At 55.1% G+C, this 12804-nt stretch overlaps 1 protein-coding gene across 1 annotated transcript in view; it reads left to right on the forward strand.

The window, feature by feature from the left end:
• The window catches only part of AP5Z1 (adaptor related protein complex 5 subunit zeta 1), a 29586-nt gene that overhangs the window by 10524 nt on the left and 6258 nt on the right, over positions 1 to 12804 (forward strand). The window contains exons 2-9 of the mRNA XM_077140503.1: positions 6244 to 6378; positions 6676 to 6862; positions 9638 to 9779; positions 10048 to 10160; positions 10454 to 10622; positions 11315 to 11455; positions 11805 to 11842; positions 12420 to 12582. Of these exons, the coding sequence (XP_076996618.1) occupies positions 6244 to 6378; positions 6676 to 6862; positions 9638 to 9779; positions 10048 to 10160; positions 10454 to 10622; positions 11315 to 11455; positions 11805 to 11842; positions 12420 to 12582 (1088 nt within the window). The remainder of the gene's footprint in view (positions 1 to 6243; positions 6379 to 6675; positions 6863 to 9637; positions 9780 to 10047; positions 10161 to 10453; positions 10623 to 11314; positions 11456 to 11804; positions 11843 to 12419; positions 12583 to 12804) is intronic.

Genomic DNA, 12804 nt, shown 5'->3' on the forward strand with positions numbered 1-12804 from the left:
AAAGACTGTTCTGTCACAGTTCAGTGGATTTCAGGGGCCTTATCGAGGATCGGTGGTCCATAGATCTGGGGGTCTTCCTCCATATTCTTGATTCAATTCCATTGTCGATTCTTCTGTCTTTGAGCCAGTACCATGCTGTTTTGAACACTGTGGCTTTGTAGAAGCTCTAAGCTCAGGAAGTGATAGTCCTCCCATTTTGCTCTTCCGTTTTAGGATATCTTTAGCTATTTCAGGGTCTCTTTCACTCCCAAATAAATTTGATAATTAGCTTTTAGAAGTCTTCAGAGTAAGTTGTTGGGATTTTGATTGGTATTGCATTAAGCACAAATTGAAGTTCAGTGTGGGTAGAATTGACATCTTAACAATATTCAGCCTTCCTATTCATGAGCATGGAATGTCTTTCCGTCTATTTAGGTCATTTTTTATTTCTTTTAGCAATGTTTTGTAATTTTCTGTGTACAAGTCTTTGACGTCCCCAGTTAGGCTTATTCTTAGATACCTGATTCTTTTGTTTGCTATTCTGAATGGAATTTTTTCCTTAAATTGTCTCCTCAGACACATCATTGCTTGTGTATAGAAATGTTACTGGTTTTTATGCATTGATTTGTATCCCGTGACTTGGCAGAATTTATTTATTAGTTCATATAGCTCTGTCATAGATTTCTCAGTGTTTTCTAAGCATATGATTATGTCATCGGCAAATAATGAAAGTTGTACTACTTCCTTATCTATTTGGATGCCTTTTATTTCTTTCTCCTATCTAATTGCTCCAGCTAAGACTTCCAGTACAGTATTGAATAACAGTGGTAACAATGGACATCCTTGTCTCGTTCCTGATCTTAGAGGGAATGCTTTCAGTCTCTCACTGAAAGATGAGATGCTGATGAGATGAAACATGAGCTGTATGGTGCTGGCTATGGGTTTTTCATATATGCCCTTTATTTTAGTTTGTACACTGCCAGAAGGCAATATACCAGAAGTGGAATGGCTTTTTAAAAAGCTGCAAGTTTACAGTTCTAAGGCCATGAAAATGTCCAAATTAAGGCCTCCAAAAAAAGATTCCTTAACTCTAAAGAAAGGGCTGGTGAAGTTCAGGGTTTCTCTCAGCTGGGAAGGCACATGGTGAAGTCTCCTAGCTTTCTCTCCCAGCTGCTTGTTTGATCAAGCTCCCCCAGGGGCATTTTCCGTCTTCGTCTCCAAAGGTCTCCAGATATGTGGGCTCTGTTGGCTCTAAGCTTTTGCCAAAATGGTTCCCACTTAACGGGCTCCAGTAAGCAACCCCATCTTGAATGGGTGGAGACTCATCTCCATGGAATCATCTAATCAGAGGTTGCTACCCACAATTGGGTGGGTCACATCTCCATGGAAACAATCAAAAAGCTTCCACCCAGCAAAATTGAATGAGGATTAAAGGAATGGCTTTTCTGGGTTACATAATAGCTTCAAACCAGCACGCCCTTTATGATATTGAGAAGTTTTCCCCCTTTGATTCCTACCTTTTGAAGTGTTTTTCTCAGGAAAGGATGCTGAATTTTGTCGAATGCTTTTTCAGTATCATTTGATACGATATGTGATTTTTTCCTTTCAGTTTGTTAATGTGCTGTAGAATGCTGCTTGATTTTCTTATGTTGAACCACCCTTCCATTCCTGGTATAAACCTCACTTGGTCATGATGTATAATTCTTTTAACATGTCATTGGATTCGGTTTGCTAGTATTTTGTTAGAAATGTTTGCGTCTGTGTTCACAAGGGAGATTGGTTTTTGGTTTCCCTTTCTGGTAGTATCTTTATCTAGTTTCGGTATTGGAGTGATGTTTGCTTCATAAACATAGTGTTCCTTTTTCCTCAATTTTGGAAGAGTTTGAGCAGGATTGGTGTTAGACCTTTTTGGAATATTTAATAAAATTCCTCTGTGAAGCCATCTGGTCCTGGGCTTTTCTTTGTGGGAAGATTTTTGATGATTGATTGACTCTTTGTAATTGGCTTGTTGAGATCTTCTGTTTCTTCTCGAGTCGTGCAAGGTAGTGTGCTTGGTTTTATGAATTTGTCCATTTCTTCTGGGTTGTCTAGTTTGTTGGTGTATAGTTGTTCGTAGTATCATCTTACGATTTTTAAAATTTCTTCAGGACCCATGGTAATGATCCTCCCTTAAGATTTCGTTTATTTGCATCCTCACTCTTTATCTAGAGTTAGTCTAGGGAGCGGTCATCAATTTTATTAATTTTCTCAAAGAACTAACTTTTGGTTTTGTTGATTTTTTTCTACTATATTGTTCTCCAGTTTATTTATTTCTGCTGTAATCTCTTATTTCTCTTTTATTTGCTTTGAGGTTAGTTGGCTGTTCCTTCTCTAAATTCTCCAGGTGAGCAGTTCAGCCCTCGATTTTTGCTCATTCTTGTTTTTTTAATATAGGCATTTAGTGCAATAAATTTCCCTCTCAGCACTACCTTTGCTGCATCCCATACATTTTGACATATTGTATTCTCATTATCATTTGTCTCCAGATATTTACCGATTTCTCTAGTAAGTTCTTCTTTGACCCACTGATTATTTATGAGTGTGTTGTTTAATCTCCATATTTTGTGAAAGCTCTGGTGCTTTGGTGATTATTGATTTTCAGCTTCATTCCATTATGGTCAGAGAAAGTGCTGTGGATAATTTCAATCTTACTAAATTTATAAAGGCTCAGTTTGTGTCCCAGCATGTGATCTACCCTGGTGAACGTTCCATGTGCATTAGAGAGGAATGTCCACTGGTGTTTTAGGGTGTGATGTATATACGGTCTAATTCATTTATCCCATTGTTTAAATTTTCTCTGTTTCCTTGTTGAGCCTTTTGTTGTTCTATCTATAGTGGAGAATGGTATATTGAAGCCTCCCACTACTATTGTTGAAACGTTTATAGCTCCCTTCAGTTTTACCAATGTTTGCCTCATGTACTTTGGAGCTACTTGATTGGAAGCACACACATTGATGACTGTTGTTTCCTCTTAGTGAATTGTCCCTTTTATTAATAATATATAGTGTCCCTTCTTTGTCTCCTATGGTATCTTCACATTTAAAGTCTATTTTATCTGATAATATAGCTACTCCTGCTTTCTTTTGGTTACAGCTTGCATAGATCTATTTCCATCCTTTCCCTTTCAATCTAATTGTGGTTTGGTCTAAGATGTGTCTCTTGTAAGTGGCATATAGATGGACTATATTTTTTAATCCATTCTGCCAGTCTTTTAATTGGTGAGTTTAGTCCGTTAATGTTCAAAGTAATTATTGTAAAAGCAGTTCTTGACTCTACTGTCTTATCCTTTAGTTTTTATTTCTCAGATCTATATATTCTTTTCCTTCTTTTTATCCTTTAAATTACTGTTACTCATTTTCTTCAATTTTGTGCCCTCCTCCTCATGTCCCTCCCCTTTTTTTTTCAGCTGACAGGACTCCCTTTAGTATTTTTTATAAGGCAGGTCTCTTATTGACTCTTCTCTTAGTCTTTGTCTTTGAAGATTTTAATCCATCCCTCAGTTTTGAAGGACAACTTGGCTAGATAAAGAATTCTTCGCTGGAAGCCTTTCTTGTTCAGGATCTTAAATATATCCACCCCCTGACTTACTCCCATGTTGCCTGTCCAGCAGCCCAGGCTCACTGCTGGGCGTCTTCCTTTGTAAGCAGTAGAGCACTTTTCTTGAGCTGCTTTCAGGACTTTTTGTTTCTCTTTAGCATTTGCAGTTTGACTAGTATGTGTCTTGAAGTAGGCCTAATAGGATTTACTGCATTTAGAGTTCGTTAGAGTATGTCTTTTATAAGGGTTGGGAAGTTCTCCCCAGTTGTATCTTCAACTCTCTTTCCCACTCTTTACTCCTTCTTCTCCTTTTGGGATACCACTGCTTCTTATATTTGTGTGCCTCTTGTTGTCTGTCATTTCCTTAAGAACCAGTTCCATTCTTTCCATCTTTCTTGCCTTTTATTCTTTTGTGTGCTCTAGTTCAATTGTTCTGTCTTCTAGCTCACTTATTCCTCCTTCTGCTTCTTCAGATCTGCTGTCATGTGTAGCTAGTATATTTCTAATTTGGTTTGCTGTATTTTTCATTTCTGTGAGATCTGCCATTTTTCCATTTAATCTTTCAGATTCTTTTTTAAGCTCTTCTAGTGTCTTCCTGATATACTTTCTTTCTTTATAAATAACCTTGACTAGTTGTACCATATTCTTTGTCTCCTCTGGAGTTTTGACGTGTGGTCATTTGGCTGGGCCATTTCTGCTTGGGTCTTCACGTGCTTTGTGATTTTCTAGTGTGTCTGGGGATTTCATTATCTTAACAAAGTTATTCCTTTACTCATCTAAAATTTTGTATTTATTGGTTTTATGTTGAAGATTTCCTTTTGCACTTGGTTTGTCAGTTATTCCCTTCCAAACAAGCCTGGATCTCATATAAAGGATACAATTCAACTTGAGGGACTACTGAAAGCCAGGCCAGGGAGCTTGGGTACTTTGGTTTAGAACAGCCGCCCACCACACAGGAGATGGGTTTGATTCCCAGCCCATGCCCCCCCCCCCAAAAAAGAAAGAATAATAGTAATAACATAAAACAAAAACATGAAAACAACAACAAAAAGCATGCCTCAACAGTAATAGGCCCAAAATCAGAAGGAGACACCCCAAGATTTATTGCAAATGAACTAAGACTAGTGCCTACAGAAGAAAGATTTTTTTATTATAATTAAATAAAGAAGGAATAATAAAAGATATATGAAATAAAAAATAATCGCTGACGAAAATTAAAGTAAAATTAAAATAATACTACTAATAATAAAAATATGTTTTTTAAAAAGGGAACGTTAAAAAAAATGAATAAAAGCCCTAGGCAGATAGGGAGTCTGCCTACCTACACTTACCGCTTCTCACCAGCTGGTGGCGCGCCTGAGGCTCCTCCCGCTGGCCGCTCCCGGCCTGGGCGCCTGGAAGACGGTGTGCGCGGTGGGGGCTGCCCGGTGCCTGGGGCGCGGCCCTCGTGGTGGTCGGCCGGGCCCTCCACGGGCGCTGCGGGCCCCCGGGCTGTCCGGGGAGGTTTCCCCCACCAGCACTGGGACGGTCGGTGGTCTCCGACCGCACCCCCGCTCGTCCCGCCCCGCCCCCGCCTCTGCCCCGCAAACTCCCTGGCAGCCCGCGGGCGCGTCCGGTGTTCCCCGCCCTGCCCTGCCCCACGCAGCGGCGGGATCGGGCCGCCCTCCCCCGTCTTCCCAGAGGCGGTTGTTTGCCGTGAAGGTGTTTTCCTGCCTCGTCTGATTTGGGCCTGGGGTTTGCGGTGGCGTCTGCTTTTGGTCGGGAATTCCCCGCAAGCCAAGGCCGGGCTCGGGCAGGAGGTGAGCTCCACCCGAGGCGGCGCGCCCTTTCCGCGCCCCGGGCCCCCTGCCCGCCCTCCCCGGCCGCGGCAGCCGGCTGCGCGGGACCGGGACCGGGACCGGGGTGGGGCCGCCAGACCCGCTGGTCCCCGCGCGCAGAGCCGCGACCCCGGCCGGAGGGTGGGCGGTGTGCACCTCGACGGAGCATCCGCTCGCGCACCAGGGGTCTGGGAACCGCAGGCTCCCGTGGCAGTGACCTCAGCCGTGGGCCTGAGAGTTCCAGCCCCGCTGCCCGCAGCCAGCCCGCAGCCTCGAGAGGGGACATAGGCAGCCAGACCCAGGGAGCCTCTCGCCCACCAGCCGTCAGCCCAGCCCAGCCCGCGGTCCCCCTCCTCCTGAGGGAGGGAGGCCACAGCGGCCTGCTCCGGTGAGGGTGGGCCCTGCGCAGGAAAGAAGGTCCCTGCGAATGGACAAAGTGCTCACGGGTCCCCCGGAGCCCCTGGCTTAGGAGCTGAGGGGTTGGGAGCTGGGCACTGTCACCCCGTCCTCTCCGTAAGGTGTACAAGTCCCTCTCTGGTCACTCGTACCCGGAAGCCGCTGTCCTGGTCATTTTCTGTCCTCTTGTTCCACAGTGCAGGTATGCGCTTGGCCCGGCCTATTCCGCCGTCTCCCCAGAAGTCAAATGCCCATTTCTTTTGAACGGTACTCCTAGAACGACTTGTTTTAGTTCTTCTGTCCGTGGCATAAGAAAATCTGAAGGAGGGGCAGGAGGCCAGCAGGGCAGCGACGTCAGGGAGAGGCACATGGATGGCCTGGCTTTGAGTCTGCCCCCTCCCGGGCCCGTGCAGCTGGGCACGGTGGCCTTGGGCCCCTCGAGGTGTGCCAGCTGCCTGCGGTGTCTCTTGCACAGGGAGATCCAGGACGAGGAGCTGGCGAAGTTCTGTTCCCGGGTCAGCAGACTGCTGCAGGAGGACCTGGGGGCGGAGTTGGTCGACTCCCTGCAGAGGCTCTTCCTCATCGTCTCGGCCACCAAGTACCCCAGGCAGTGAGCGCAGGGACGCGTGTGGCATCGCAGGCGGTTCTGGGACAGGCAGCGTGGAGCCTGGGAGGGAGGGCCGTGGCCATACCCCGCCAGTGCTGGTGCAAGCAGCCATTGGCATTCCAGTCTTATGTCCCCCTAAGCTGGTGCCAGAGGGTTCCTGGGATACATGCCCTGTCCCCCGGACGCAGGGGTCCGCCAGCTGCTCTGGCATGGGGGAGGGCGGCCAGGAGGTCCACGGGCTGCCAGGAGCTTCCACATGGGCAGCAAGTGCAGCTATCTGACCTGGCCCTGTCCCCACAGGCTGGACAAGACGTGCGTGGGCCTGCTGCAGGCCACTCTCTGCCTGCCCACGTGTCCTGAGCAGTTCCAGGTCCTCTGTGCCGGCCTCCTGAGGGAGCACTCGCCCTCCAACAGCCTGAGCCTGTCCTGCGACTCCATCCAGGATGCCTGGCTGCTGAGCCTGGTGGCGTCTGTGCTCCTGGCCCAGGTACCCTGGGGCCCCCTCCAGGCCGGCCAGCTCACTCCTGTCCAGGGCGCTCCGGAGAGCCAGACCTCCCAGCGCTGCCCAGCAGCTTGGTCTCCTCCCCATCAGGGTTCCCTTTCCTCCCCCCTGGCTCTGGCACAGCTTGTGTGTGCCAGCATGCCAGGCACCTGGGGAACCCAGCCCTGGGATCCCGTCCTCGGGGAGCCCCCATCCCCCCACTCCAGAGAAATCTCTGTCGAGCCTGTGCGAGGCCGGCTGGGCCACACGGGCCACCACTCAGCGGGGTTCCCTAGACGCACAGGGCTAGGGGAGGGAGCGCACCCCTGCCAGTGTGCTCTCGGTCCCGTCGTCCGCGGGCACCGTTGGCAAATTCGCTGCCTCGCCAGGTCCCTGCGGCCCCCGGGCAGCTCTCGTGGCGCTGTGCGGTCACCCGCGCACCCACCTGGGCCCTGGGATCCCCGCTCCCCGCCAAGGGGAACCCTGCTTGCCCAGTACCAACTCTAAGTAGGGACGGAGCCCTTTCTGGTCTCTCGAGGCCCACCTTTGGCATGCTAGTGCTTTCGGTGGGTGCGAGAACACAGAGGTAAAAGAACCTCATGACAGAGAGCTTCCGATTCCCATCACCAGCTCAGGGCGCCTCGCGCCATCTGTTTCCCGTCCCCCAACTCCCTTACTGTTTAGGAACCAATTGCAGACAGTTCAGTACCTGCCCCTCCCTCACTGTGCCTCTCTTAAGAATAAGGTGCTCTTCTGTTTCCCTGGCGATTTACTGTCGAGACTGGCGGCGGACTCGTCCCCACGGTCTGGACTGAGCTGGAGCCTCCCAGCTGCCTGGCCCTGCCTTGTCACCTCCCATGTTGACAACTGGGCACACTGGTCAGCTCCAAGGCGGGAGCCCCAAGCTGGTAGGGTCTGCCCTGGGTCTCCCTGACGTCAGCGGTTGTAGATCTCGTGCGTCTAGACCTGTGGACTCCTTGGGGACTGTGAAAAGCAGCTTTCCTGACTCTGTCCTTTGGCATCCAGCTGAAAACCTCTGTAAAAGCAGCTTGCCCTTCTCTGCTCTATAAAAGGCAGGGCCTGTGCTGGGTGCTCCCCCCTCAGTCTCGGTCTTCGCAGGAACGAGCCTCCACAGGCGGCCTACTAGGGGCCGCTTGCCTTGAGATGGCATCAGCCTGCCTGGCATGTCACCATCCCCTGAGGCCCCTGTCCTGGTGGACACTCAGACCCTCCTGGGGCCCAAATGGCCACTGCCCCGCAGTGGGGATGACACACTGTCCTCACCTGGTGTCAGCCTTTGCTTCCACGGTGTACTTGCTTCTTCTAGTGAACAGCAGTATTTCAGGACCACTGTCCAGGCGGCGGTGGGCATGGCCAGAGGTGAGGCCTGGAGTCTCAGCCCCCGTGGTGGCTGCTGGTTCACATCCAGGATGGGCAGGTGTTTGCCTGGCCTCAGTGGCCTCACATATGCATGTCCCCTTCCCATGTCGGGCTCACCGGCTCAAGCCACCCTGCTCTGGTCTCAGGCTCCCGAGGTCTTTGACTTGGTTGGAGATGGCACATGGCCACTTGGTGGATGCACAGCCTCCTGAGCTGAGTCTCCCTGTGCTGCCAGTAGAGTTTTCAAGCATGAGGCATTGTGGAGTCCTGCACACCACCTCTGTCTCATTTATTCTCCTTCAGGATTCCATCGTATCTGCTCCATCTAAGCTCATACTCAAAACAAGCCTCAAGTGCAGTGGGCCAGGCAGCTCTGCCTCCTGGGTGCCTGGCAGCATGACACACAGGCTGCTGAGGCACACATGGGTGTGCAACAAGGGTGTGTGCATGTGAAAGCATGTGTGCAGGAGACTGTGGGTGTGAGAGTGGGGGGGGAGTGACTTCAAGTGTGAATGTACATGTATGCACCCAGGTGCAGCATGGCAGTATGTCCTTGTGTTTGCATGCAGGCATTTGAGCATGCATGTGTGTGTGTGTACTGCATGCATGAGCATGTGAGTGAGCATGTATGTGTGTACTGCATGTGTGAGCACACCTATACTGATGTATGAGCACTTTGTATTGTGTGTGAACACTTACATTTACATGGTGTGTCAGCGGGTACATGTATACTGCTTGTGTGAGCACATACATGCGCTGCATGTGTGAACACGTGTGCTGTGTGAGAACATGTCTGTACTGCATGGTGGTGCATGTATGTCTACTGTGAGTATGTTTGTGTGTATTAATGTGAGCCTGAGCATGACTGCTGCATGTGAGCACCTTCATGTACTGCATGGGAGAGCACCTGTGCGTGTGTACTGCGTGAGTGTGAGCACGTAGATGTGTTGCAGGTGAGCGCCTAAGTGTGTACTACATGAGCATGTATGAGTGAGCAAGTATGTGTGTGCTGTGAGCGTGTACCACGTGTGACATTACATGTGTGCTGGCCGAGCGTGAGCCTGCCCGTATGGGGGTCTGGCCCCGGAGCTGAGTGCAGGCACTGGCCGTGGTGCAGGCCTCCTGGTCCGGTGGTTGCAGGCTGGCCGGAGCCTTGGCCCATTCCCACCCGGGTGCTGGCACCTCTGCCCTCCCCGGGAGCCCAGGGGCTCTCGCTGGCCTGCTGGGCCCTCGTTGCTCCCCGCATGGCCAGGGCGTGTGCGCGAGCAAGCCTGCGTCCCCCTCAGAGACTCCCGCAGACGGGGACCCGGGGAGCAGCTGTTGCAGGGCGGGGGGAAGAGGGGGGGCCCGCCTGGTCTCGGGCCTGGAGGTCCCTCAGCGCCTGCCCATGTGGACTTGCAGGGCTGCCAGGACACGGTCCGCGGTGTGGGCCAGCGCGTGCTGGGGTTGCTGGGCGGGCGGCAGCCCGAGGGGCCCCGGCTCCGGCACCTGCTCCCCGTCGTGTCGAAGGTCATTCGCCTCGCCCCGGGTGCCCTCCACGAAGGTACGCGAGGCCGGGCAGCTGGGAGGGCTGGCTTCACTGTGCCCCTTCTCCACGGCCCGCCACACGGGGCGGGATCCACGCGGGGCGGGTTGCAGCCGCACACCTGGGAACTTCCCCAGGCAGCCCCCCAGCCCCCCGCGCCAGACCCCCAGTGCCCCAAGTCGGCCCACAGCACCCGGACTCGGCCTGGGGACCCCAAGAGCCCTGTCCGGAGCGGCCTTGCGGCCGTGGGCCCCACCTGCACCTCACACGGCCTCGCCCCGCGCAGACCAAGCCGCGCTGCTGAGCGGAAGGCTGGCAGACTGGCTCCGCCACGCCAGTGCCCTGCAAGGGGCCGTGCCCTCCTCGGGAGGCTTCTTCTCCACGCCCAGAGCCAGGCAGGTAAGGCCCAGAGTCCCCGCCGCAGGTGACCCGGCTCGCGCCCTGGCCAGCCTCGGGGTGGGGGAAGGGGAGGCGCTGTTGGCACCGGGCCCAGAGCCCCTGGACGTGGACGTGCCAACACTACAGGACCCGGCACGGGTAGCTGAGCACAGGGCGGGCAGCGGCACGCGGGCACCGAGGGCACAGCGGAGAGCAGCGGCGGCTCAGCTCCTGTGCTCCCGCTAGGTTCCCCGCCATGTCTCAAGGGCCTATCTGCCCAGGGCCCTGAGCGCCTGACCCTCTTGTCCCCACAGTCCGGCCCCATCACCGAGGTGGACGGAGCCGTGGCCACAGACTTCTTCACGGTGCTCTCCACAGCCCCACGCTGCACCGAGGACCAGCGGCTCCACGTCCAGGCCTTCTCCATGCTGCGGGCCTGGCTGATGCTCGGCCACCCCACACGCCTCGACGCCCCTGACTCAGGTGCCGGGCAGGGTACCCAGGGGCTAGATGGCAGGACCAGGCAGGGGTCTTTGGGATGGACAGGGGTCACCAGGGCAAGATATCTTGGATAGCACCAGACAGGGATGCTGGGTCAAGTGGGATGGACAGGAGGACAGGTGGGGGACACAGGCTAGATGGAGGGTGTCAGGAAGAGGCAAGACCAAGGGAACAGATGGGGCACACCAGGGCCAGGTGGCAGGTGCTGGGCTGGATGTCACGGCCTGACCAGGGCTGGAGGGTGGACACTGGGGACACGGGATGGCCAGGGCCAGACCAGGGCTGGAAGGGTGCTGAAGACAGGCAGGAGAGGCTGGGGAAGCCTGGCAGCAGAGCCTGAGCACGTCTGCCCAGGGAAGCCCCCTCCTCGCTGGAGCCGCGGTCCCATCGGAAGGCACCTCTCTGGCCCTGGACGCTTTCCACTGACTGTGACAAGGGTGTAGAGCAGCCGGATTTACTAGCAGAGATGGACAGGGTCACTTGGAGAATTCCCAGGGCCCGTCGCCTCTCGAGGTTCATGGAAAACCCGGCTGACTGGCAGTCCAGTGCTGCGCGGCCTTCTTGGGGATGGGGGCGGCTGCGCAGAGTGAGTGGCCCAGCAATGCAGAGGACAGGTCCTGGGTCTCGGCATCACCCCGCGTGGGTGCGCCCACTGAGCAGGTCCTTTCCTCCAGACACGCGGTCAGAGCCGGAGAGCTCCACCACGCCCGTGCTGTCCGCTGCCCCCACCACCAGCCGCCTGCTGTCCCCACAGGAGCGGCTCCGGGAGAGGGCCTTTGAGTACTGCCAGCGTCTCATCGAGCAGAGCAACCGGCGTGAGTGCCATCGCGTTGGGGAAGGTCCCTCGTGGGCCTGTGGGGTGGCCTCCTCCCACGGGGGGGGCACTCAGGGCCCCAGGCCCCCATCCCTGCCAGCTCGGGGCCGCTCAGATGGTGGTGTCGCCAGGAGGCCAGATCTCCTGGCGCGGCTCTTTGTTTCGGGGACATCTGGGGTGACACTGGAGCCCCTTGGGGCTCCTCAGAACCACCTCCCCTTCACCCCTCATCACCCCTTCTGTCCACCCTGGGTGGGCGCCTCTGTCAACATCCTCCCCAGGAAACTGGGTGACGGGACCCAGCCTGCTGTGAGCGAAGCCTAGAAGCCCTGCCCCTGCCCCTCCCCCAGGCGCACTGCGGACAGGGGACTCGAACCTGCAGAAGGCCGTGAGTGCCGGGGGGGGGGGCGGGGGTGCCTGGGGCATGCGGGGGCGGGGGCATGCGGGGACAGGGGACTCGAACCTGCAGAAGGCCGTGAGTGCCGGGGGGGGGGGGGGCGGGGGTGCCTGGGGCATGCGGGGGCATGCGGGGACAGGGGACTCGAACCTGCAGAAGGCCGTGAGTGCCGGGGGGGGGCATGCAGGGGCGGGGGACTTGAACCTGCAGAAGGCCGTGAGTGCCGGGGGGGGGGCATGCGGGGACAGGGGACTCGAACCTGCAGAAGGCCGTGAGTGCCGGGGGGGGGCATGCAGGGACAGGGGACTCGAACCTGCAGAAGGCCGTGAGTGCCGGGGGGGGACATGGGGGGGGCGGGGGCATGCAGGGGCGGGGGCATGCGGGGACAGGGGACTCGAACCTGCAGAAGGCCGTGAGTGCCGGGGGGGGCATGCGGGGGGGCATGGGGGGCGGGGGCATGCGGGGACAAGGGACTCGAACCTGCAGAAGGCCGTGAGTGCCGGGGGGGGCATGGGGGCATGCGGGGGCGGGCACAGCCCATCCTGAGCGGGGCGCGGTGTCCCCACAGTGCCTGGTGGAGGCCGTGCTCGTCCTGGACCAGCTGTGCAGGCAGGACCCTGCCTTTCTCTACCGCACCCTGTCCAGCCTCAAGGCCCTGCACGAGCGGCTGCGCGGGGACCCGGCCCACGCCCGCACACTGCTGCCCCTCGCGCACTTCTTCCTTGGCCACAGTGAGCTCCCACCGCGCTGGGGGCTGCCCAGGCCCCCCGCCTGCCAGGCCCAGCTCCCCAGGGCCCGAGGCTGACGCTCTGGCCTCGCCGTAAACTAAGCGGGTTCATGGGCTCCGCTTCCTTCTCCTTCAGGCCGTTAATTCTCTTAGGGAACGTCGGGGCTAGGGGAGAGTGATTTTTAAAATGGATTTATCTAACAAAATGAGATGACATCAACTTTCT

This window comes from Tamandua tetradactyla, chromosome 23 (genome assembly GCF_023851605.1).
Source record: "Tamandua tetradactyla isolate mTamTet1 chromosome 23, mTamTet1.pri, whole genome shotgun sequence".
Taxonomy (NCBI): domain Eukaryota; kingdom Metazoa; phylum Chordata; class Mammalia; order Pilosa; family Myrmecophagidae; genus Tamandua; species Tamandua tetradactyla.